Raw genomic sequence first — 25,842 nt, forward strand, 5'->3', positions numbered from 1 at the left:
GGGGTTATTACATAAAGAATAGTAACTCATATTCATTAAAAAATATTTATTGAGGATATACTACATGCTCGTGGGAGACACAGTTCCTGTCTGAAAGAAGCTCTGACATAGCCTGGTGATGTCAAAAAAATAATAGTATGATTTTGACATGAAGTTTTACCTTTCTGAGCTCATTTACTCATTTTGCAAATGTGGCCAATAGCATTCTATTGTTGAAGGGACGATGCAAGATACATGGATATGATAATAAGCCTTCATCAAGTTTGAAGACGATGCTTATAAAGAGATAGAAACAATATGTTGAGGAATGGGAGAAATTACTTTCGGCTGATTGAAGAAGGAGCACTTTCTGTGGGAAGGGACATTTTGAAACCTTCATTCAGGTCACAAATACAAATGAAGGCACTGAATATTGGCTATGATTTCAAGGGGCAGAGATCTATAGACAGAACTACAGACAGAAGATATAAAGGCCAAGCAAGTAGCATGGATTATGTCAGGTAATAAGAGTGTATAAGTAAATTGAGGCAATTTTGAATGTCAATCTAGGGGGGCTGATTTTTGGTCTGTAGCTAATGAAATAATAGTAAAGCTTTTTGATCTGGAAGTTGACATTACAGAATAAAAAAGGTGGCTTTGAATTAGAGGGGAATACCACTGAAAGGAAGATTCAGTTGCCAAGGTCACATAGTTTGTAGGATAGTGTACTAGGGAGGACAAGATGTCAAGGTGTAGACCATGCCTTCAAGAAACTTATAACCAAAGGGTCAGCTAAGACAGGAGCAGAGAAAATTGCAACACGAGGCAGAGTGTGGCAAGTCTTACAGTCTAGCCCAAGTGCCTTGGAAACGTAACAGAAGGTGAGATTAGTTTCCTTTTCTCAAGAGACTGGAAGCATTAGCCCCAAATGAGAGGATCATCTTTGCAATCATAAGCCTAGATTCAGAAAATCTCAGAGGGGGCCTTGGAGATCATCTTGTCTACACTTGCTCCTATGGGGATTCTGAATACAGAGTAACCAAAGACTTTAGAATTGAAACAAAAGTGGAGCTATGAAGAAAAAGCTGTGAAAGAAGAGGATCTGTTGGCAAGGGGACAGGAGAAAATGAATTTAGCTTAGAGGTGCTGTTGGAAAAGATTTACTCCCAGACAGAGAGTTGAAGGCCAGGAAATGGATGAGATCAGGGAGGGAGAATATGTCTGAAGAGAGGAGGAATAAAAACAGAAACTAGGGGAACACCCACGTTCCAGGGGTGGGAGGAGAGAAGAGTCTGAGAAGGAGTGGCTAGAGAGCAGCGAATACAGCAGAATATCTTGCCACAAAATTTCTAGACGATCGGTGGCAGCCAGGGAAGACAATATAGCAAGATGGAAGACAGGGAGCAGACGTAGGGGTACTGCGACAGTAGGTATGAGGTTGTTTCAATGAATGATGTACTTTCCAGAAACTCCACAAATAAAATGGACTCCCTGCGTCTGGTCCATTTTAAGGTGGAGTCCTCCCGAGGGCCTGGTCAGGTCTATGCCCTTTGAGTTCCAAAGATCTGACATTCATTTCTGTAACTGGCACCATCTCTCCTAACCGGATCCAGTCCCTCCTGGAACTGAAAAGCTGAAGAACGTACTTGCAAGGGGTTTCACATCAGGCTCTCTAGCCCAGCCCAGAAATGAAGTCCCGTTTCATCGCGCAACTCCAGTGACTCTCCAGTGACTGTTGGGTTGTCACTCTTGTCTGGGATTGCCAAATAATCTGACTAAATCCTTTTGCAAAAGTTTGCAGCATTCATTGGAGGCTGACTACAGATCCCAGAGTTCCCGGGTCCTGTCGGGTGCTCATTGGCCGAGCCTTCTGCTCCAGTGGGCGGGGTTACCCCCGCCTTCCCGGGAAACAGGCTTCTGATTGGCTGTAGCTCTGGGCTTTTGTGTCCCCGCCCTCCCCCGGGGACCGCAGCGGGCAGAGCAGCGCTGCTGGTGTCAGAGCCCGGCGAGCGCTGGCAGTTCCGCGGGGGGATGCTGAGGAGCGCTGGGTCCGCGAGCAGTCGTGCCCACTGCGGACTTCCGAGGCTGTCCAGGCGGTGAAAACCGGTGCGCCGCGACCAATCCCGAAGCCGCTGGACGCTCCGGAAACCCGACGAAGGGAGCGTCCGGCGCAGCCGCGGCCGTCCCGGGATTCTGGGCTTACGGAGCGTTCTGGAACCCCGAGAGACACCCCGGGGCTCTAGAACCTCCCCCAGCGGCCCCCAGCCCCCGTTTCCTGCGAGCGTCGTCCAAAACCCCCTCAGGTGCACGGGTCGCGGGCGAGCGGCGGCTGGGTCCTGGCGCACACCATGATCGTGGCGGACTCCGAGTGCCGTGCGGAGCTTCAGGGCTACCTGCCTTTCGCCCCGGGCGGCGGCCCGGGAGCCGGAGAGGTAAGCCGGGGCCGAGCGACGCCACTCTTCCCGAGAACGCCGAGCCCCGTCCTGGCTTCGGGCTGTCTGGAGCTAAGTCTTTGAGCCCCCCCTGAGCTCGGGGAGGGGGAGCAGAGCGCGTAAACCCGAAGAGGGGTTGCATCAACTGGCAGCCTCAGCTCTCTCCGCCCCTCCCCCTCCCCCACCCCCCTCCCCGGGGTTGTGGAGCCCTCCAAGGCTCCCTCGGACTCCTGGCCAATGAGAAGGGAGCCTTCCCGAGGTTATCTTGGGTTTGAGCTCTAGTCGAGAGTCTTCAAGTCCAGGCAAATCCCGGCCGCTGCAGCCCGACCACTCCTCCTCCCCGCCCCCTTCCGCAGATTCCCTTCCTCTGGGTTGGGGCTGGCGGGCTAAGGACTCTTTCTAGGATACGTCCCCAATCCAACCTCTCCCGGCCCGGAGAAATGGCCAGCGAAGGTCGACTCGTGCCCCTCCCCTTCTTGCACCTCCGATTTAGAGGGGGGCATGGGTGATCCTGGGCCTTGACCAGCTGCGGGTACGCGGTGGGGGCGGTGATGGCCAAGGCTTGGGGGGAGAGGGAGGAAACCCTGACCGCGGTTCCGGAAGCCAAGCGCCGAATATGCTGGACCCTGCTAAGTGGTCTCAGGTCCCAGAAGTTTGTTTTGCAGAGATCCCCTAGGCAGTGAGGCCAGGAATCAGGCTGGGCCTCCACCGACCATTCGCCTCTCTCTATCGCCCCACCCCACCCCATCACCATCACCATCACCATCACCACCGTCAAGGATGTCTTATGGCTTATTGAGCACCTGGGTCGTAACAGATTCTGTGTTGTGCCTTTTCTTTTGAACCTTCGGACTAAATTAGCAAAATATGAGTGATGCTATATTGCCATTTTACAGCATGTGAACATTGAGGCCCAGGAAGGTCTACTTAGAGGCTTCTTATACTCACTAGAATTTTCCAATGTGCTTGGTGCCTGGGAAGTTTTGCTTGTTTGTTTCCAGGCACTGGAGCGTGTACAGGCATATTGGCTGGGCTTGAAAGTGAGACAAGTGCTAGCCTAAATTGTGACCCTGAGAAACTCCCTACCTGAGCAGCATGATTTGCAGGATACCCCCTGTAAAATACCCCTGGGCAGGGGTGGGGGGAGTGTGGGGGGACATCCAGCCGAGGACGGTTTGTGCCCTGGATTTTCTGTTATCTTTTTTGCCCTTCCGCATCATGATTTAGGAGCCCCATGTGTGGAATGAAACCATGAAACCCACTCCTGTCACTTCTCAGCTGCTGATTCTGTTGACCAAGATCTGTTGACTTTATCTCCTTTTGAGAAAGGGAAAAAAAAAAATGGAAATAATATTGAGAGCACCTGAGTGCCACAGGGTGCTGGGTTCGGGTGGAGCCTCCCACTCACTTGCTGTGTAGCCTTAGCTAAATGATCACTTCTTTGATCTATAGCTTCCTTCCATGGGGATTTGATAGTATCTCTGAGGGGTTGTTGGGAGAATTAACTGAGAATACAAGCAAAGGCCAAAGCACAGCCCTGGCTGGCACCTAGTGACTGCCTCAGGCGTGCTGGACCAGACCATCGGAGGCTGGAACACACATCTCTTACTCTTCTCTTATTCTCCCTGAAGTGCCTCCTGCTGGGTCCCCAGCCTGACTCTACAGCCATAGGGGGTGGGCTCAGTAGGAATCGGCCTGGGAAGTGGCCTGGCCTGGGCTGGGTGCTGTGTCTGAATGGGCTGGGCACAAGGAAGGGGGGTATTTGGAAAGAATGGGAAGTTGGTGATGTCTGAACCATTTCTGTTTATTCTCTCAGGAAAAGAGGACCTTGGGAAGAGGTCTTCTTTAAGCAGAATCCTTAACAGACAGAAACATGCTGAACTTTCAGAACCTGGTGCCCAAAGACCAAGGGGACACCCAAACTTGTAGTTCCCTCAAATCAAGTCCCATCATTTCATCAACCCCCTTTCAGGAAATCTGGACCTTTGGGATGCTTCAAGCCAGTGCTGGTAGTATGTTTTTCCATCTGTGTGGGCTCTAGAATCACTTCCTCAAATGTTACTTCTTAAGGGAAGCCTTTCTTCCCCCCAGTAAGTCCCTTCTGCACAGCCTCTTCCAATCCCCCTTCTCAACCAGAAGCTTGTATCCCAATTAGACTGTAGCATTTGTGTAATTAGGTCTTATCTGCCTCCCTTGCTGGACTAGAAACACCCTGTAGGTCACATCAGCAGCACTGCTCTTAGCACCTAATAAGTGCTTGTAACTACTTGCCCCTTGTTGGCTTAGCTGACCCTTGTGAACTGTGCAGGCTTTGAAGTCACATCTGAGCTGTGCCCATCTGGTGCTGGACTCAGAGCCTCAGTGACTCCGAGGAAGGGATAATGAGAACTGTTTCCCTGTGGTGGTTGGGAGAGAGTGGCAGATCAGATGGGTAAAGCACTCAGCCTAGTGTCCAGCTCATAGTAGGCACGCAAGTTTATGCTGCCACTTACCTCCATCTCCCCATCGCTGGAGGCTGGGGGCTGCTTGGACTGTATCTCCCTCAAGTGTAAATCCAGGTTGATATCGGAATTCAGCAAACCACAGTTGTCAAGTAGGAAGTGGCTTGGGGGTGTCAGCTCCTTCCTAGTGGGCAGAGGGACTTACTGTGGTCTGTAGCTGAAGCCTAGAGGGTCACAGGCTCTGGACACAATACCAAGAATAAAGGATGTGTCTGCTCTCTGGGCTGATTCGGGTGGTGAACAGAACCCTTAGGAACCGGACTGAGCTGAATTCAAATCTCAGATTGGCCACCTGTCAATGCTTAACCTTTGGAACCTTAATCTTTCCTTGTGTGCAAAATAAGACACCTCTCTGCCCACAAAATGATGAAAATTAGATGAAACCTGTGTGCAGGTGCCTGAGCTAATATAAACATTAATGTTTAGTGAGCTTTTAAATTAGGAGTCAGGCACAAAGCTCTGAGGTGTTTGCTCTTTGTGCAACTTGTCTGAGTGGTTGCCCAGAGGGCTGACTGACTTCAGTATTCCTGTTGCCCCATGTGATCAGCTCCTTTGCAACTATAGGAAAAGCTACCTTTGATGTCCCCTCTGCTCCAAACTGGCTGTGTTACCTTGGGTGACACCTGCTTCCTCTAGTTTCCCTTCAACATCTGTAAAATGGAGGTGGGATCTTGCCTTTGTGGGTTGTACTGAACTTGGCACTGTCCCATATGGTAGTCCCTAGCCACATGTGGCCATTTGAACATTTTTAAATTAGAAATTTAGTTGTTAGTTACACTAGGCACATTCAAATGTTGAGGTACAGTGACTCAGGGTTACTGTCTTTATTCAGTAAGGCAGTTGTAGAAGATTCCATCACTGCAGCTATTTCTGTTTGATTGCACTGTGCTAGTCACAGTAACAATCAGGCGTGAAGTCCAGTGTGGGCCCTCAAGTTAAGCACACAGTCACACAACAATGTGACAGGGGTAGTGGTTCCTAAGGGATGGGGCAGCTAAAGGTCGCATCTCATTCCTGGTGAACCCCAGATGCAAAGCCTTGGGGCAATGGAGACCTCTAGAAATTTAGCGAATGGGAAATAGTTTCTGCTGTTATACAAACCTGGGTCTGTATCCTAAGTCTGCTACCTCTTTTCTGACGGAATGACCAGAAGTGACTTGATCTCTCTGAGTCTTAATCCTCACCTGTAAAATGGGAACCCAAGCAGTGGTTCTACCTTAAAGTGCATGCACAATATCTGTGTGCTTGGCCAGTAGCAATCAGGGGGAACTACTGTGCTGTTTCTGACTCCCTACCCCAGGGAAGAGGGAGGCCTGATTTCAAGCTGTCTCCTCTTGGCAGTGGGACCCTGCCCTGTCTGCTTCCCCTGAAGTTCTAGGTATCAAGGTCAGAATCATTTCAAGGTATTGGATCCCAATTCAAATCGACTTGGTTTTCCTTTCAGGGCCTTGTCCTTCCTGGGCCCTTTGGGTGGAATACTGGTCCCCAGGTGTATAGGCCCTGCTGCCTTCCCATTATGTAGATGTCAACTCAAAAGTCATCTCCTCAGTGCCTTCCTTGTCTGCTTAGACTGAAATATTGCACACTCCTCACTTCATTATACACTCTCGCGTTGCTGTATTTCATTTACTCTGTAAAATCTATACCTGTAGAAAGCCTATTCGTTGCTTGTCTTTCTCCATGAAGACTGTCTCTTCACTCCTGCATTCTTGTTGCCTGCAATGTAGTTAGCAAAAATATTTGTCCAATGAACAGATTAATTCTGGTTCCACCTGGAAAGCTTTTAGCACAGTATGTCAGGCTTAAGAAAGTGATCAAGAAATGGTGCAAAAGCAGCCCTAAGCCTGGCTATACATTATGCTGGGCCCCACCCAATTGAACTAGAATTACTGGAGGGGGGACTTTGGCACTGGAATTTTTTTTAAAGCTGGTCAAATACTACCTAAACACTGCTTGAGCTGAGAAGTCCTTGTTTGAAATAGCAATGAGGTTAATGATAGCTGACTTTTATTTAGTGCTTACTGCCACAGAGGTGCTGAGATAAGGGCTTGTATGGGTGTTATCTCATTAAGTCCTCGTGACTGCCTTGTGAAAGTTGGTACTATTATCCATTATTTGATGTGGAAACTGAGGCTTACAAAGCTAGCAGATAGCAGGTGATGGAGCTGTGATATGAGTCCAGGTAGTTGTCGTTGAAGACCCCAATCTTTTAACTGTACTTTATCATTGTCATCATCGGGTGAAAAACATTGCTGGGTCCAGTGGACCTATCATTTCAAGACTCTTGGACCTCCTTTTCCTTGAGAAGTCCCGAGGCAGATCTGAGAGTGAGCCGGGCTTCCTTCCCAAGGCCGTTCCCTGTACCTCAGCACCTCTGGTGGCCCCTCCCTCCCCTCCCCCCAACCCCGTTTCCGCTCTGCCCTTCCCCACCCCACCTGGCTGTGGTTTTCTCTCTGTCCTCAGGTCCCCTGAGGGGGAGGCTCAGTTTGTGGAGTCAGCAATCCTTATCTCCCAGACAGTGCTGTTAGCCTTTTTCTCTGTGATGAGGGAGGAGGGAAGCTGAAACAGTGCTTGGGGAACAGGGTTGTTTCTTTATTGGACTTGAACCAGCCTGGCCTAGGGTTTGAAATGCGCCTGAGCTGTCAGCCCAACTACCTTCGTTCACAGTGAAGGCCCAAAGAGTCTAGGTTACGCTCTCAGAGTCACACAGCAGGTTAGTGGCGGAATCGGTACTCAACCGGGACTGCCAGGTCCACTGTTTTTTCCTTCATGGCCTTTCAGCTCTCCAGAGGGGCCACTCTGGGGGGCAGTGACTTTTCACCCTCCGAGTGGAGAGGTTTGGTTATAATCTTTAATTCTCTGAACATTTGGGAATTGATACTAAGTCTGGATTTGGTTTGAGTCAACCAGGATTTAGACCCATCCCCTTCGCTATCAAAACAAATGAATAAATCAAACATCCTCCCTGAACCCTACCTCTAGGACTAGGAGCAGACTTAGTACATGATGCTGGTGGTTTCCAAAGAGGCTCCTCAACATGCATCACGCCAGAGTAGTCGCTACCATCAGCCTTCTATGCACTGCCCCGGTTCCCTCTGTTTTCTCACGACAGGCTGCTATGGATGACCTGGCCCTGTTCTCTACAAAATGCAACCTGGTTGTAAGGGGACCTAAATCAGACACATAGAAGGCATGTCAAGAGCAAAAGCACGGAGTTGTGTAGTCACAGATGAGAATCAGGAGAGGTGCCCAGGCCCCAGAGGATCCTAGAAGTTCACTCTGGGTATTGGGAGGGCGTAGGTCTGAACACTCTTACCTGGAAAGCTGTCGGAGGTGGTGGCTGGCTTTGAAGCCAGTTGATCAGCACTTGGGAAAGTTTACTCTGGCAGCAGGAAGTTTACCCTCCCTAGAACTGTTCTTTCGACTGTCCTCACTAAGTCTGCCTCATCCTTGTCCTGGAGGCAGGACTTGGGGAGGATGTTAAGTTTACTCATTTGTTTTGGTCATTTGGAAGAGGATAACCACTGGCTGGGGAGAGTGAATATTGGTCCAGATGAGAGATGGTGACAGTCTCTGAGGTGATGCTGCTTTGAGGTGATGGGAGGGATGGAGAAATGACTCTTTGAAAATGAAACTGCATCATAGGGCTCTTGGGTGTTCCCTAGTCTAGCTTTCCACGACTACCAAAGGCGAGGAGTCTTGTGTGTGTTCTCCTGGAGATGTGACTGGGTAGTTCCTTTCCCCGTCTCTTATTCAATGCTGGGGCTCCTGCTTCCCCACCCAGTTCTTGAAGAACTCAGCCAATGGCGTAAGCCCTCTTCATGCTTTCTGCACTTGAAACCAGGTGTGTAACTACCCCCAGGCTCATCCATGCAGGACACACCAAAGTGATGATTTCAAACTGGCCCCTTGTGTAGGAGCAGTGACTACCTCCCTTCTGCCTCCAACTTACACTGCCTGTCCTGTCCTTCTAGGAGCAGAGGGAAAGCCGGGCTCGTCGAGGCCCTCGAGGGCCCAGCGCCTTCATCCCAGTGGAGGAGGTAAGCTTAGAAGGAAGGGGTTTGGAGTGGGTGGGGGTCTCTCCCTGTCTCTTGAAATAGCAGTTTGAACCGTCTCCTTTGGGTTCCTGACTCATGTAATCTCCAGAACACCTCTGTGAACAGGTGTATCAACCTCTCTTTGCTGGGAAGAAACAGGTTCAAAGAGATAAAGTGGTAACAGCACAGCTAGGCAATGAGCAGGCTGGATTCCCAGAACAGTGCCTTGTTTTTCCTTAGGAAGAGAGAACTGTCTGTGTTTATCTTCTCACCCGTGACTGCCTATCTTTAAAAAGGCTTTTTATACTTCAAAAGTAATATATGTTCATTATAAAAACATTTCTAGTGTTTTAGAAAGCTCTGATCACTTATAACCCCACCACCCCCAGAGGTAATCACTGTTACTTAACCATTTGCCACTGTTTTCTGGAGGTTTGTTCATACAGAATCAAGGTCATGGTGTTTATACCATTATTTGTTGCTCTGTTTTATTTTTACCCACTTACTACTACATGGGCATCTTTCATCTACTGAATCAGTTCAGTTTCACTTGTTTAATAGATAATCTATTGAATGATGAATCTGTGTCAGGCCTCATCTAGGTGCCAGGGATACAGCAGTAAACAAGACAGATACAGGTCGTTGCCATCTTGTGCCTGGCGATCCAGGGTGGGGATGAGGAAACCTTTAAGAGATATGGACAGAAACTTTAAAAAATAATCGTTTCCTTCTTTCTCTTTGGCTGCAGTGATCAAAGACAAATGCTTTGCTTCCTTGTCCTCTTCGCTTTCCTAAATATGTGGGCCACATAGTTAATAACCAGCCACCCTACCCTCCACCCTCTGTAACCATGAATGGCCACCTGCTGATGGGTTAGGTCTGCCATTGAAGATATTGAGCTCCAGCATTGTTCTCGTACTTTATTATTTTTTCATTTGAAAAGAAACACTCCTCTTTTATAAAAAGGAAAGAAGCAGGCTTCAGGGCTAATCTGGATTTGAATCCTGTCTTTGTCATTTCCTAGATCCTTAACCTTGAACAGAGAACGCAACCTCTCTAAGTTCATTTTCTCCATCTATCAGTGAGGGGAAACAATAGTAATCCTGGGAAGGTTTCAGTGAGATAATGCTGGAAAGCTCCAAATTCAGACCCAACTTGGGGAACACACTCAAGAAATATCCACTATTTTGCACCCACCTCCTGTGGATCTGTGGATTTCCTCTGTTAGAACGGAAGCTCTATAAAGGCAGGAGAAACAGTGCTTTAGTTTCTGCACCTGTGTTTTCCTAACTAAAAATGAAGAAAATAGAACCCTATATTCATAGATGGGCAAATTAAATGAGAACTTAGTAAGCTTTATGTAAATATTGGCTCTAAATAAAGTGTATCTAATAAGTATTCATTTAATCACTTAATGAAATATAGTTTCCTCCCTAGCCCCCTCTCTTTGAGACATGGTTATTTTCAGCTCCCTGTGATTACAGACCCACTACAATGAGCATGTTAAGCATGTTGGTCAGGTTGGTTGGGAGGCAGGAGAGCAGCTCATCCTCAACCCTCCTTTGTCTGGCAGGTCCTTCGGGAGGGACCTGAGAGCCTCGAGCAGCACCTGGGGCTGGAGGCGCTGATGTCCTCGGGGCGTGTAGACAACCTGGCAGTGGTGATGGGCCTGCACCCCGACTACCTCAGCAGCTTTTGGCGCCTGCACTACCTGCTACTGCACACAGATGGGCCCCTGGCCAGCTCCTGGCGCCACTACATTGCCATCATGGTAAGCCTTTTCCAGCCTAACTTGCAGGGGTGACAACATAGGTAGGGGGTGAGGGGATGTATCTTCAGATCTCACTGGGCTTTGTGAACCGATTGCACTGAGGAGGGAGAAGAAGCAACTGACTACTAATTTGAAATTAGTAGCAGCAGGTTAAAGCACAGCACTATGAAGCCATCACAGCCATTGCTGCATGAGTTCCATCCCCATCCAGGGGGCTGACCCACATGGTACAGCCCATCTCTCCCACCTGCTGTTCCCCTCAGCAGTGTATTTCAGTCCATCCACCTATTCTGTTTCCCACTCTCTCTGGTAAATCCTCTCGCTGCCCCTGCACCTCTATACTCCACTTCTGTATGCATTTATAAATAAATCTTTAAAAAATATAAAATTTTTTAAAGTATTTATTTATGTATACAAGAACTAGAGTACAGGTCAGAGGTGCAGGGGATGAGAGAATTCACCAGACAGTGTGGGGAACAGAGCAGGCAGATGGGCTGAAAATACACTGCCGAGGGGAGCAGCGGGTGGGAGTAGAGAGATTTGCCGAACCATGTGGGTCACCTCCCTGGCCAGGGGTCAAACTCATGCTAAAACAGTTGCTGATAGTTTTGCAGTACTGTGCTTTAACCTGTTGCACCACCAGGGAGGGCCCCAGGAAATTTAAATTTTTAAAGAGAGGCATCCTTAGTGCCTACCTTCCAAAATGGGGAACTGAGATCAAGTTAGGTGACCCATCTATGGTGGGACGAGCAACTGGTGGCAGAGCTGGGCTTAAGACCCAAGTTTCCTGCCTCTCAGGCAACAGTGAATTCTGTAATGTGCCTCCCTGGGGCACCCACCCCAATGTGGGACAGAAGTAAGTGGGTAACTAGGCTTGTCCACCACCTCCACAGGCAGCTGCCCGCCACCAGTGCTCCTACCTGGTGGGCGCCCACATGAACGAGTTTCTGCAGACCGGCGGTGACCCTGAGTGGCTGCTGGGCCTTCACCACGTCCCTGAGAAGCTGCGCAAGCTCAGTGAGATTAACAAGTTGCTGGCACATCGGCCGTGGCTCATCACCAAGGAACACATCCAGGTGCAGTGGGCAGAGGTGCAGGTCGCTGCGAGAGCACGGGGCAGGGCTGGGGTGGCAGGTGGCCCAGAGACAGGCACTCAGCGCGTCTGCCTGTTCCCGCTCCAGGCCCTGCTGAAGACTGGCGAGCACAGCTGGTCCCTGGCTGAGCTCATCCAGGCCCTGGTCCTGCTGACCCACTGCCACTCGCTGGCCTCCTTCGTGTTTGGCTGTGGCATTCTCCCTGAGGGGGATCCAGAGGGCAGCCCTGCCCCCCAGGCACCTTCGCCACCCAGTGAGCAGAGCAGCCCCCCAAGCAGGGACCCACTGAACAGCTTTGGGGTAAGTCATTTTCCTGCAACCTGGTGGCAGAGGATAGGATGCTGCTGTGGCCTTTGGGCCTTGGGTAGAAGCCACTTACCTAGTTCCTCACACTGAGAGGCCTTGGGAAGGTTATTTGACTTGCAACTCAGCTCCCTTATCTAAAATGAGAATAAAGACCCCTACTTCATAGTGGGTTGTGAGGATGAACTCATAAAGCTTGATGATTGGCTTCTTGGTCTATAGTTCTGTCGGCTAAAAGTCTCCTGGTTTTAGCACTTTAAAATGTAACATGTGCCTCTTACTCTATAAGGTGGCCTTGTTTTGTTTTGTTTTTGTACATTTTTTTTCCATCTCAATTGTAATCCCCGCGGCCTTGTTTTTTTTTTTTAATATAAAAATACATATACTTAAAAAAGAAAATCCCTTACCTATGAGGGAAGCTGGTGCTCAGGGAAGATGTATGCGTTCTGTAGGCTATTAAACCTTGGGAAGTAGAGACCCTGTGAACTGCCAGCTGCAGTGACTTGCTTGCAGAGACACTAGGCCTGACCTGTGGGGAAGGTGTGGGTGGTTTCCTAGCGCTGAGGGGGCCGGAACAGACGGTCACTGCTGGGTGTTTCCATCAGGGCTTCGAGGCCGCCCGTGATGTGGAAGCTCTGATGGAACGCATGAGGCAGCTGCAGGAGAGCCTATTGCGAGACGAGGGAGCGTCCCAGGAGGAGATGGAGAGCCGCTTTGAGCTGGAGAAGTCAGAGAGCCTGCTGGTGACCCCCTCAGGTATCGGAGCACAGGTTCCAGGGGCTACCTCCGTCTTGTCCCTTCTCTGTTGGGGAGGAGGCACTACTGTTGGGGAGCAGGTGCTCCCAGCACCTTGCGTGTTCCGAAGCATATTTACGTTCTTGGCTTTATGCGAGCCAAGGTGTGCTGTAGAGGAAGGGCGTGGGGTACAGACCTGGGCTGTAAAGCCTTTCTGGCCATTAACCACTGCTAAGTCACTTCCTATCTCAGGCCTCAGTTTCACCCCACATGAAGGATTGGTATGTTGGGTAAGTGAGAAAACAGAAGCAAACTCTTAGTGCAGAGCTTGGCCCAGGAAGCAACTCCATAAGCAGCAGGATACTTTGTTACTGGGTCACAGGCTTGATTTACCTCTTTCCTTGGCCTCACTCCTGCTGCTGTCCTGTTTCTGCTCACTGTCCAAGGGGCTTTCCTGGCCCTCTGCTCAGATGATTCACCAGGAATGGAGGCTGCTGTGCTCCAGGCCTTCGCCTCACTGTGACCTCTTTCTGGCATCCTCAGCTGACATCCTGGAGCCCTCTCCACGCCCAGACATGCTGTGCTTTGTGGAAGACCCCGCTTTTGGATATGAGGACTTCACCCGTCGAGGGACTCAGGCACCCCCCACCTTCCGTGCTCAGGTAGGCCCCTCCCACTAGTCTTGGCACTGCTGTGGCTTTACGGACTAGCAGGGGGAGCTCGCAGGTGGTAATCACACGGTACAGCCTCCTTGGCTTCCTAGACCCAGACCAAGCAGTGGGTTAGATCTGTGGGGTGAGAAGGGGGCTTTATGCCAAGCCAAGATGTGCTCTAGATGGGGTCGCTCCGGCCCCCTGGGCCCCAGAGAGTCCACACACTGACCGCCTTCCATGTTTCCCAGGATTATACCTGGGAAGACCATGGCTACTCACTGATCCAGCGGCTCTATCCGGAGGGTGGGCAGCTGCTGGATGAGAAGTTCCAGGCAGCCTACAGCCTCACTTACAACACCATCGCCATGCACAGCGGCGTGGACACCTCCGTGCTCCGCAGGGCCATCTGGAACTACATCCACTGTGTCTTCGGCATCAGGTAAGCACACGTCTGTCCCGCCGGTGCTCTGAGGAAGCCTCATCCCAGCTTACTTGCTGCATTTTTCTGTCTTTCCTTTTCCTGCCTGCCTGTTCTGTTTTTCAAAAGAAATTTCTTTGCTTATTTATAAAAGATGTATGTAAGTGCTCACTGAACCTTCTAAATGAAACTCCTTAATAGTTATATAAAGAAGAGAGATTTGTATTTCTATTCCAATAGCAATTCTCTCACAATCACTCAAGACAACATGAATGCCCATCAGCGAAACTTTAAATGATGACATAGCCACACAGTGAAATGTGTAGCTACTAAAAATGAAAATAAGGTCTATTGATTGCCATGGGAAAATGTTCAAAATAACATCAAGAGTAAAGAAGGTAGCTACCAGCCAGAATTCTTCTTTTTCTCCCTCTTTAAAAAAAAAAAAACTAAACTAAAGGTGTATACACGGAAGGAAAATGTGTGGAAGGAAGTTCACTAAAATGTTACTTAGTTATATTTTAATTTGTTGCCAAGTGTTTTCTAACCTTTTTGAGTAGGTTTTTTATTTGGTGGGACAGTAGTCAATATAGTCTACAAGTTACTGTTTTTCACCGACTCATTTATTGTGAATTGCCCTTTGTGTAGATTGTTCACGCTTTTTAAGCATAAAAAACAGATTTTTTATGCCAGTATGGATGTGGCATAAGCAAACCATTTCCCTGCTGTTGGATATTTCGGGAGTGGCAGGTTCTCAGTAGTGCCAGTGCCAGGTACACTGACTGGCTTTATACCTAAGTCCTTGCAGATCAACCCGAGATGTAAACTTACTTATCAAGATCATATACAAACCAGTTGTTTCTTATTAAAAAAAATAATCTTACTCTGGTAACATGATGGGAAAACGAAATTCAGAGAGTGAGGGGCAGAGCAGTTTCCCAGAAGCGCCACTCAGCCGCCACATGTGCACCCTTCGCTGCTGTCTCTGTGAGCGTGCAAAATTGGTGGTTATTTTATTTATTTTTAATGTGTTTTCCTCTATTGAGGTAACACTGTATGTGATGTCAGCGAGTAGGGTCACACCTCCTCAGATGGATGTCACCACCCCACCCCACCATCCACGCACCCCTAGTCCTTACTGTTGTCAGGTATTTTCTTCCTGTCTTTTTCCCATGCCCAAATAGCCAAAACATAATTTTTTTTTTACAAAAGTAAGGGTTTTTTGCTCACTCATTTTACTCATTTAATCAAATGAAAATGTATTAACACTTCAGTGAACACAGGATTTTTTTTTTTTTTTGCTTTTCTCATTTATCAGTTGATTCAAAGCATACCCCCAAACCTCCCCATTTTTAAAAGGGTACATGTTTCTCTTTGAAGATGTATGTTTCCATGTATCCCTAGCTGGACATCATGCTTCACTGCGTGGGTCAACCTGGACCCTGTGTGGGTCATCGGTAGGTTGCCAGCCCAGAGAGGCTGCGGACGGACAACCTTCTGAGTGTGGCACAGGCTAGTTGTGGCCAGTTCTCAGGTCCAGGCTTCTCCCTGCTTCTACATGGCCCTTGCTCCCCTACCTTCATACAACCCACCCTCAGTTTTCAGCCAGTCTTGCCATCACACTGTGATGACACTCTGAGTCACTAGGCTCTGTGTGTGTGTGTGAGAGAGAGAAAGTGGCTTCTAGGTTTGCTCTTTACAATCAAAACAGGCCTTCCCCAAGCCTTCCTTTGTCGGTCTATAAGATGAGGACCAGGTCCTTTTTGCCTTTCTTCCTTCTCTTCCCTGACCTTTACAAACACTACTAAACAGCTCTTAGAGCCAGGCAGAGCTGGGTTAGAATTCCATTCCCAGCTGTGTGACCTAGGATAAGTGACTTTGCTTCTGTGAATCTCAGTTTTGTCCATAAACCCAGGCTGGTGAATACCAGATGTTTCATGTATGGCATCTGCAGAAGTTTCAAAGACCCCTGAGTCCATGCTCACAAGCACACAGTGGGCGCTTAGCACAGCACATTCACTCTGATTCCAGAGTGGTCCCCTGTGAGTCCAGTGGCCTGTGACATAGGACATCAGCTCTTTTTCTAAGACCCAAGCTTCTAATTGCTTCCTCCTTTGCCTTTTCTTGCCACTCATTGCAACTCCGTCTATTGGGTGGGGGTGGAGAGAGGAGCTGCCTCTGGGAACAGAGGGTATGTGATGCTGTGGGACCTTTCCAGATATGATGACTATGACTATGGGGAGGTGAACCAGCTGCTGGAGCGGAACCTCAAGGTCTATATCAAGACGGTGGCTTGCTACCCAGAGAAGACAACCCGAAGAATGTACAACCTCTTCTGGAGGCACTTTCGCCACTCAGAGAAGGTATGGCCAGTGGAGAAGAAGCAGGATGGAAGGGGACAAACCGGGGCAGTGGAGGAGAAGAGGGCAGACCTCACAGAGGTACCCAGAATGAGTCTGTCCTGCCAGGGGGACACCTGGACACACTGTCCTGGGCTCAACTCTTCCTCTCCTCTGACCGCCGGCTTTTGCTCCCCTGTGAAGTGAGAGTGCCCTGGGCTCCGTGGGGGCCAGGACCACCTGTGTGCAAATCATAGCACTTCGCTCAGTAGCATTATGACCTTGGGCGAGTCGCTTTGCCTTGCTGCACTTTACGGCTTTACAAAGGGAATAGATACCGCCTGCATTTCAAGGTTACTTGGAGGCTGAACTGAGAAGATGAATGTAAACCTGATCCCAATAGGTGGTCCATAGTAGCTCTTGCTTTTGGCCTTTTTTGGACAGTGGTGGGGGTGGGTAGTGGAGGGTGGTCACATTAGCGATAAAGGTACCTGACGCTCTTCAGACATTACCACACTGAACTGTCAGTGCTCAGGAAAGGCCAGGACACCTCCAGGAAAGGGAGTGATGGGCGTGGGCTGGGGCCAGCGTAGACCAGGCATGACCGGAGGGTAGGGAGGGACCTCAGTGGCCAACTCGCCTCTTCTGCTGCAGGTCCACGTGAACTTGCTGCTCCTGGAGGCCCGCATGCAAGCCGCCCTGCTCTACGCGCTCCGCGCCATCACCCGCTACATGACCTGACTCCTGTGTGGGACCCGGGCCAGGAGCAGCCAGCCCCGAGGGCATCCTCCTCTCTGCAGAGACTCCTCTGTCTGGAGACAGACCCCATCTCTTTCTGTCCCATCCCCACTCACACCACTCTGGGGGTGGACTTATGTCTGACGTGCAGTCACCAAGCCACACTTCCTTTTCTCTCACTGGAATGGACAGGATCATTAGACTGAGTCTGGGAGCTGAGCTCTGTCTGGGAGCTGGGAGAGGACGAGTGGGTCCCAAGGAGCTATGCCTTTCTTCCCAGGCCCGATCCCAGAGGTGTGGGGCGCAGGAAGGAAAATGAGCTGGTGTGCCAGCAGGCTGGGCCCCAGGCACCAAGGGTGCTACGCCCTCCAGGCTGGGAAGTCCCTGGCTGGCCCTGGGGTGTGGGGCAGTCACCTCCGGGGACTGACACTCCAAGCAGCTTTGCCGTTCCTCCTCCCTCATTCCCAGATTCATACCTCTCACCTGCCATTCACCCATCAATGTGAAAGCCAGGGTCAGCGCTGGTCTGTGCGTCTGACTCCCCAAAGCCTACTCCATCGGGCAGCCTGAAGGCCCCTTCTTTCCTGGTTGCCCCAATCTTTCTCAGTTCCTTTGGCCTCTGTCCTCTGATTCTTTTCTCCCATGCCTGATGCTGTGAGGTCCCAGCAGATGCCAAACACATCCAAAAAAGATTATTTGGGGGTCTCTGTTGGTCACTGAAGAAGAGGAAGTATTATAAATCCTCTGTATTTTGGTTCTTTATGGGTAAGGTTCTGCAGGGCCTCACTCCTGGAGCTGGGCAAGGCCCGAGAGAAGCAGGACAGGGAGAAACCTGTTTTCCCCACTACATCTGCTCTGTAGAAATCACTACTCCTCTCCCGTCTCCTATGGCTCTGCCACAGCCCTGTGCCAAAAAGTTGAGCCTTTCTAGGTGGTTTAGTCGGCACGTGGCCCAGTGGGGGAGGCAGGAGAACTCGGGACTCTCGTGTGGGCCCTGCCACTGGCGGAATGGCCGGGGCCTCATTGCCAAACTGCTCTGCCCTCCATTTCCACAACTGCAGACCGAGGGGCGGGGCTGGGTTTCTTTGACGTCTGAGTCTTCACCATGGGAGTCTCTGGTCAGTGTGCCAGCAGTAAATGGCAGATTTTGCTGGCTCTTGAAGGCCTCTGGGGCCCTCCCAGTGCTTGCTGTCAGTCTCCCCTGACAACCTTTCGAGGCCTCCCACCCAGTTTCTGTTCCCTCTCCTGATGTTAGGTGGATTGCTTGGAGGCAGAAGCAGCCAAGGACTGATCCCAGGCACTTTTTGTAGCAAACAAGCTGTGAATTGATTTCCCTTGCCCTTCTTCCAGTTGTATGCACCTCCTCTGACCAGTTTGGGGTGACTAAGGAAAGGCAAGGGCTAAAGCTGCTGCTGCTTCTGACCCTCCTCTTTGGGATGGGGCAGGAGAGGAGCCCAGTCAGTGTGCCACATTTCATTCCCGTGCGGGCATGGGGAAGCGACTGGCACCCCCTCAGGCCTCAGCACCCTCCCTGCAGTGAAGTTCCGCAGGAGGGAAGAGGCCCCAGCATGGGGGTTTGAATTCTAGAGGGGACATGATGACTCCATGTCCCCAGGAGGGTGGGAGGGGTATCCAGTGTTCACGTACAGAAATCTTTAGCTTTGCTATCAGTTGCGTATGAAAAATAAAAGTTCACCGAGGTTTTGTTTTGTACTTCTTGTTAATGGGCTGTTTTTGCACTTCCTAAAGGTCATGGTTCACCTCTTAGCCTAAGCAGGGAACCGTGATTGCATCATGGACCTGACCTGCTAGCCCCTAACCTGCTGGGCACTTATGCCTAGTGACTGCAGGCTGGGGGGTGACTGGCATTGAAAATCTACCCTTTGGGTATCCACCCTGCCATCCATCTATCGCCTCTTGGGTATTTAAAAACTATTTGTCCGAATCTGCTGCAATCCTGTCAGAGGATTGAGACTTGGGGAAAATGACCTTGCTGAGGTCACAGTGAGTGGGAGAGCCAGGATTCCATCCAGGGTCTGCCTGACCCCAAGGCCGTGGCATTTCACCTTGATGTTTTCCTACGCCTGGGCATCCCTTGTGGCAGAGCAAAGCTGTTTGTGAATCTCTGGTCAACCGAGTAGATCCTCTGACCTACCATTTATGTTACCTGCTTTCTGTCCTTCCCTCTTTTGTACCAAGGAGACAAGCATAAGGAGTTAGACTGATCCTAGCATGCCACTTAGTAGCAGTGACCTGGGTCAAGCTTCTCTGGGCACCAGGAACTTGAATAAGGTGATCAGGAAAACCACATCATAATTAACAGTTAAGAGTTGTGCTGGCCACATCCTCTCACTATTGATGTGATAAAATGAAAACTGGGTCTCCTCCAGGAAGCCTCCCCTGACTGATGCCCTGTTCCCTTTACCATCTACATTTTTGCAATATTCTACACGTCTTCCTTCCAGACTCATCTGAGAGGGTGTGAGAGAAAGTAAACCAAAATTGGAACACAAAACTTGGATTCAGGTCCTGACCTAACTTCTGTGCCTGGGAGGGTAGAGTAATTTCACTGTCTTTGTTTCTCCTGCCATAGAAATGAGGGTGAAACACGTTTTTTTTTCCCAGTAGCATGGAGAGTGCTGGTTGGCAGGTATTTTCAGATTTAATCTCTCAATCTTCACAACAACCCTGTGAGAACTTGGGTTCCCATTTTACAGGCTAAGGAACCTCTCGGGAGAGCCTAGGGAACACCCCTGAGCAGAGTCGGCTTCGGGCTTTGATGTTGCATGTCTTCTGATTGTAAACAAGCTACTCATTCTCCCTCCTCCCTTTCCTTGACCATGCCACGGAATTACCTCGGGCCACGGGAGAGTTATGTGGACTAAATAATGAACAAAGCTCACCTAGCACAGCTCAGGAATAAGATGAACATGATTCCTGACCCCTAGAGATTTATTGTCTAGCAGAAAAGACAGTTGTTAGATTGTTATACAGCCCATGGTTTAAATTATCGTTGTGAAAGCATCATTTCTCAAAGGAGAACTAAGATGTCCTCTAAGAGCATTTACAACCTAGCAGCACAACTTCTTCCAAGGAAATAGGTCTGACTTTTGCAGAAGGGTGCAGCTTCTTACGCACTGAAGCACCTTCTTGGAACATGAAGGCTCTAGGGAGCAGTGACGAAACTGTAAGCCACACTGGGTTGCCAAAGGGTGCAACCCAGACCTTGGCACGCACTTCTACCCCCAACTCCAGAGAGAGTGTTGGTTGCTGAAGGAACTTAGATGAACCCCTCTCTAGGAACTGCCCTAGTTCAAAGGAAGCTGCTTAGCTCAAGGTTACGCCTTGCCAGGCATCCTGTCTCCAATGACTGGTTGATGGGAGGCATGTAGAAAGGCCTGGGCCTTTTGCTTCCATTTGAAATAATTCTGAAGGATTATCCCTGTCCTAGCCGAGGTCAGCTGAGGTCGGAACTGCAGCCAGACTTTAAGGTCCTATGATACTGATCTCCAAGAATCCTCTATGTAAACTTGCATCTCAGAGTCTGCTTATCAGTGCACTTGACCTAAATTCTCTCTTATAGACAGGGAGAATAAAAAACAGAGGCGAGAATGAGTTGTATGGGAAGAAAGTTAAATACACTGAGTGCTCTGTCCCCTCAGCCAGTGAGTGATGCTCCTGGTCCTGAGAATAGCCGGGTCTAGGCAGGTTAGAGCAGCAGAAACTTTCCTGGGGTGTCGGGATACCCTGGCTTCTCTGTTGCTGGCCTCGCTGTTACTTTCTGTTGGGGGTAACCTTGAGTGCCAGTCCCAATTCTGAGTATCTAAGTTCATGTGTCAAAACAAAGCCCCTTTCTCTTGTTCAAGGCAACCTTGCCAAGTGCTCACTTTGCCCCAGACAATGGTGGTGAACAGGAGACTGGGAGCTGACGCGCCAGGGTCCTGAAGTCCAGGGGCAACGATGAACATCACACAGATACTTGGGATGAGTCCTGGGAAGAGAAAAAGCTCAAGGAGCTAGGAAGGACACAGCAGAGGAACCCCATCCTTGGTGTGGGAGTTCCCAGGGGAACACCCTGGACCAGAAGCCTAATCAAGGCTTGGTCAAGGATGGGAGAGGAGAAAGGAGGTGGACTCAGGGTTTCTGGCAGAGGAAACAATATGGGGAAGACCTGAAGCAGGAAAGACAACTGATGACAGGCGAGCCCCGAGAAGCCTGAGCAGTTATGGCCGCTTCGCCGTACGGGCAGGGTGAGAACTGTGTCTCCTGGTACCTTCTTTACTTTCTTTCTTTTTTTTTTTATTTTACAACAGTTTATTTTTACATCATTTGATACATTTTTTTCCCCATCTCAATTGCTCAACTGTAATCCCCGCGGGTTTTCCATCACCAAGTCACCCGTGTACTTTCTTCCTTTTTAAAAAAAAAATATTTTTTTTTATTGAAGTTAGGTGTGAGGTGTGTTATAACATGACAGAAGTTTCAAAATAAGAGAAGACTCTTTTATTACAATCACTCTAAAAATCTAGGTAACACTCAGGGGGCCATCAAACGGGTGTGGCCATCACCCACTGCCCATTGGGGTGTAAGCAGTGTGGCCGAGCAGCCCAGTGCAGTCCAGCAGCTCGCCTGCCGCCTTGACTATGCAGGAGCGCTCTTCCTTTCTCCTTTTCCTAATAAACCTATAAAGTGAAAAAAATATAATAATAAAATCAAGCAGCATAATCTATGGTACAGCCGCAAAGGGGAGCAATAGCCAACCCCCAGAGACAATCAGGAACACTTCATTGTAAAAAAAAAAAAAAAAAGTAATAATGATTTTGGACTTTATCCTACAGGCGAGGGAAAGCTTCAAAGGAGGTTTTGTGGTTTATTACAAAACAGACGCTCCAGACTGAACAAACGTCTGTCTAACGCATGTGTTGAAATCCTAATCCCCAGTGTGACGGTATTTGGAGATGGGACCTCTGGGAGGAACTCAGCCCTCCCAATAGAGTCTTCCCAGTTGGGGTTGGTGCCCTGTGGGAAGAGGCAGGGAGGGCTTCCTCCCTCTGCCAGACGAAGACACAACCAGAGCCAGTGTCCTCACCAGGAAGCAAATTGGTTGGTATGTGGATCTTGGACTTCCCAGTCCCCAGGACTGTGAGAAATAAATTTCTGTTGATTAAGTCACCCAGTCTATGGTATTTTTGTTATAGCAGCCCAAGCTGACTAATCCAATAGATAATGTTTATTAGAAGAAGTGGACAAGGCAACATGGCTTGTTTAGGTACCAAGGCCTCATTTAACTTCACAACAGTAGAGTCTGTTAGTTCTCCACTTTGCAGGCAGGTATAATTGAATTGATTCACGAGTCCCCTCATTCAAAGCTTCCTTCATCCCCACCCTGAGTATACATCTTCCTTCCGTGACCTTTACCAAGTGGTTCTATTTTTGAAGGGAGCAGTGGGCAAGACAGAAGATGTCTGCTGCACCCTGAGGGTCACCTCCCTGCCCGGGGATTGAACTCTTGCTGCAGTGGCTGTGGAGAGCCTCATCCACTGGGACTTCACCCTTTGCACCTCTCTCTTGTTTGCTATGATAATTGCTGGCTCACTCCTCTCTCCACTTGCCCATAAGCCCCCACAACAGCAAAGGTTTTTCTCTGGTGCTTCACTGCTTTTTGGTGCTCATTGCTTTATCTCCAGCATTAAGAGCAGGACTTAGCTCTCAAGATTGCGGCTGAATAAATAAAATAGTGTGGAATATATGTTTGAATCCACCAGGATGCTGGTCTGCTGGTGAGTCCAGCTCAGGATGCCTTTCCTGGGCTGGTTGCCAGGTACATGCCTCTCTCAGACACCCAGCCAGTGTCTGGTGTTGGGGGGCAGAGCTTGGACTTTGGAACTGGACAGATGAGGCTCAAATCTGAAAGCAAGTCCATCTGGAATGAACAGAACCAAGTACCTATATAACCTTTGGTGACAGTTGATAATTTCCTCATCTATAAATTGGGGAAAATTATCATCTGTGCCAAGATTTAATATTGTCAGGATCAGGGCCCTCCCTGGTGGCACAGCAGGTTAAATGCAGCACTCTGAAGCTATTGCAGCCAATGCAGCAGGAGTTCAGTCCCCAGCCAGGGAGATGACCCACATGGCGCAGCAGACCTCTCCTGTCCCATCTGCTGCTCCCCTCAATCTGTATTTCATTCCATCTGCCTGTTCTGACCCCCAAAGTCTCTGGTGAATCCTCTCAGCCCCTGCACCTCTGGCATGCACCCCAGTTCTGTATGTATAGATAAATCTTTTTATAAATTATTATTGTCAGGAGCAAGTGAGAAAATGTTTATGGAATGACTGTTCAGTTCATTTGTTCCTCCTTTCAGCAGAAAACAGGGGTTGGGTCAATGTCACTTTCTTAGACTCATTGCCTCAGTTTCCTTATCTGTGAAATGGGGGTCGTAAAAGGGAAGCAAGTATAGAATCCCTTGCCCCAAGCTGGAATGCTTTTCTCCTAGGCCTGCGAATCTAATTTTTCTAGAACCTTCAGTTCTTACCTTTGGTATCTTTTCATCAGAGTCCAAACCTGACTCAGTTCTCCCCCTCCCGTTTCTTTCTTTTAGCACCTTTCATAATATTTTTGTTTGTTTGAAAAGATTTATTTTTTTTTAAAGATTATGCATACAAGAACTGGGGTACAGGCCAGAGGATTCCCTAGAGACAGAGTGGGGAGAGAACAGGCAGATCTACTGAACTACACTGCTGAGGGGAGTAGTGGGTGGGACAGGAGCCGTCTGCTGTGCCATGTGGATCAGCTCCCTGGCCAGGGATAGAACTTGTGCTGCAGTGACTACAGCTAGCCTCATGGTGCTGCGCTTTAACCCCTTGCACCACCAGGGAGGACCCCCTTTATTTTCCCTTTTCCCCCAGCACCATTCCCTTGCAATCACTGATCTGCTTTGTCACAACAATTTCAGTTTTTCCAAACTTTTTAAAATTAGAAGTGTTCACTATACAATCTTTCGAGGCTGTCTTCCATTAGCATATGCCTTTGAGATTCATCCATGTCATTGTGTATGTTGGTAGTTCATTCCTTTTTTATAGTAGACTGCTATTGTATGGATAGAGTACAATGAGTCTATCCTTGTACTGGCTGACAGACATTTGAGTTGTTTGCAATTCTGGCTATTATGAATAAAGCTACAATCTGTGTAGGACCTAGGTTTCATTTATCTTGGACAGAAACAAAGGAATGAAATAATTGGGACAAGAGGTAGGTGGATAGTTAATTTTATGAGAAGCTTCCAATCATCTACCAAAGTGGTTGTATGATTGTTCCCACCAGCAGCAACCTAGAGTTCCAATTGTTCTTCACCCTTGACAATACTTGGTATTGCGAGCCTACATACCCATGAGAATTGCTCTCACAATTTTAATTGTATGTCACAATTTTCTTCTGTATTTCCACGATGACTAATGATGTCAAGCATATTTTCATGTATTTATTGGCCATTTGTATGTCTTAACATTTCTGTTGAAGTGTCTTTTGGAATTGTCTCCTGATATTCTTTGAGTATTTGCTTTGTTTTTTTTTTTTTAGATTTATTTATTTATGCATACAGAACTGGGGTACAGGCTAAAGGTGCGGGGGTGGTGAAAGGATTCACCAGAGACAGAGTGGGGAGCAGAACAAGCAGATAAACTAAATATACTGCTGATGAGAGCAGCAAGCAAGACAAGAGGGGTCTGCTGTGCCATGTGGGTCAACTCCAGGATCAGAGGTTGAACAGCACTGAAGCGGCTGTGTCTGGCTTGCAGTGCTGCGCTTTATCTCACTGTACCGCCAGGGAGAGCCTACTTTGTTGTTCTTAACGGGTAAGTACTTTATATATGCCAGATAGTCTGAATTTATCCTTTGTTATACATACACATTGCAGAAATTTCTCCCAGGTGTGGCTGGCCTTTATATCCTTCAGAAAAGCAGAAAATTATGATGGATAAAATCTATCAGTTTTGTTCATTGAGAGTTTGAGCTTTGGGTGTTCTATCTATGAAATCTTTGTTTAATTGAAGGTCTCAGATATGTTTTTTGCTCCCTACGAATTTTATCTTTAACATTTAGATATGTGATTTATTTTATGGTAATTTTTGTTTATGGTGTGAGGTAATGGTAGAGGTTCACTTTTTCCCTTCAAAAATCCATTTATGCTAATGCTATTTGTTGAAATGACTATGCAGCCTATTTAATTACGTTCCCATATTTGTGTAAAATCAATTGACTAAACATATGTGAGTCTCTTTCTGATTTTAAAATCTGTTCTATTGATTTGTCTATTCAGAAACTGATATTTAAAATTTTCAAATTATTGTTTCCTGTATCATACGTGTATTTCTCACAAGTAAACTTCATTCCTTTAGAACCAGACAGAAAAAAAAAAAGGTAGCTGTTTCTTGTTCATTGCAGAAAAATCAGAAAATAAAGATATGCAGAAATAAGAAAACAAAAGTTGTCAACAACTCATCCCTAGAGGGTACTACTGTTATTTTTGGTAACATTTATCTTTTAATTTTTCCTTCTAGCTTAAATTTGCAAACAAAAAGACAACACATTAAACAGTCTGTTGTACAATCTGTTTCTCTCCTCACGGTATATGGTAAACGTTGTGAACATCTTTCTATGTCCATAAATGTACTTTTCCAATATTACTTTTCCTATACAGTGTTTCTCAACCTAGGCCCTGCTGACAGTTTGAGTCAGATAATTCTGTTGAAGGGGGTTACACTGTATTCCGAGATGAGTGTTCGATAATACCACCAGCACCTCCTCTTCAGATGCCAGTTATGACAGTTGTGACATCTAA

The 25,842-nt window shown here is 48.3% G+C and overlaps 1 protein-coding gene across 1 annotated transcript; it reads left to right on the plus strand.

The window, feature by feature from the left end:
* Positions 1-1,919: 1,919 nt before the first annotated feature.
* On the plus strand, positions 1,920-18,707 carry SESN2 (sestrin 2). The gene is made up of 10 exons (XM_004678686.2): positions 1,920-2,411; positions 8,887-8,952; positions 10,523-10,720; positions 11,614-11,796; positions 11,902-12,114; positions 12,723-12,873; positions 13,396-13,514; positions 13,754-13,944; positions 16,142-16,286; positions 16,917-18,707. The coding sequence occupies exons 1-10, from the start codon at positions 2,328-2,330 to the stop codon at positions 17,001-17,003; spliced, it is 1,437 nt and encodes a 478-aa protein (XP_004678743.1). The 5' UTR covers positions 1,920-2,327; the 3' UTR covers positions 17,004-18,707.
* Positions 18,708-25,842: the final 7,135 nt, after the last annotated feature.

This window comes from Condylura cristata, unplaced genomic scaffold (assembly GCF_000260355.1).
Source record: "Condylura cristata isolate star-nosed mole 26May11 unplaced genomic scaffold, ConCri1.0 scaffold00008, whole genome shotgun sequence".
In the NCBI taxonomy this organism is placed as follows: Eukaryota; Metazoa; Chordata; class Mammalia; order Eulipotyphla; family Talpidae; genus Condylura; species Condylura cristata.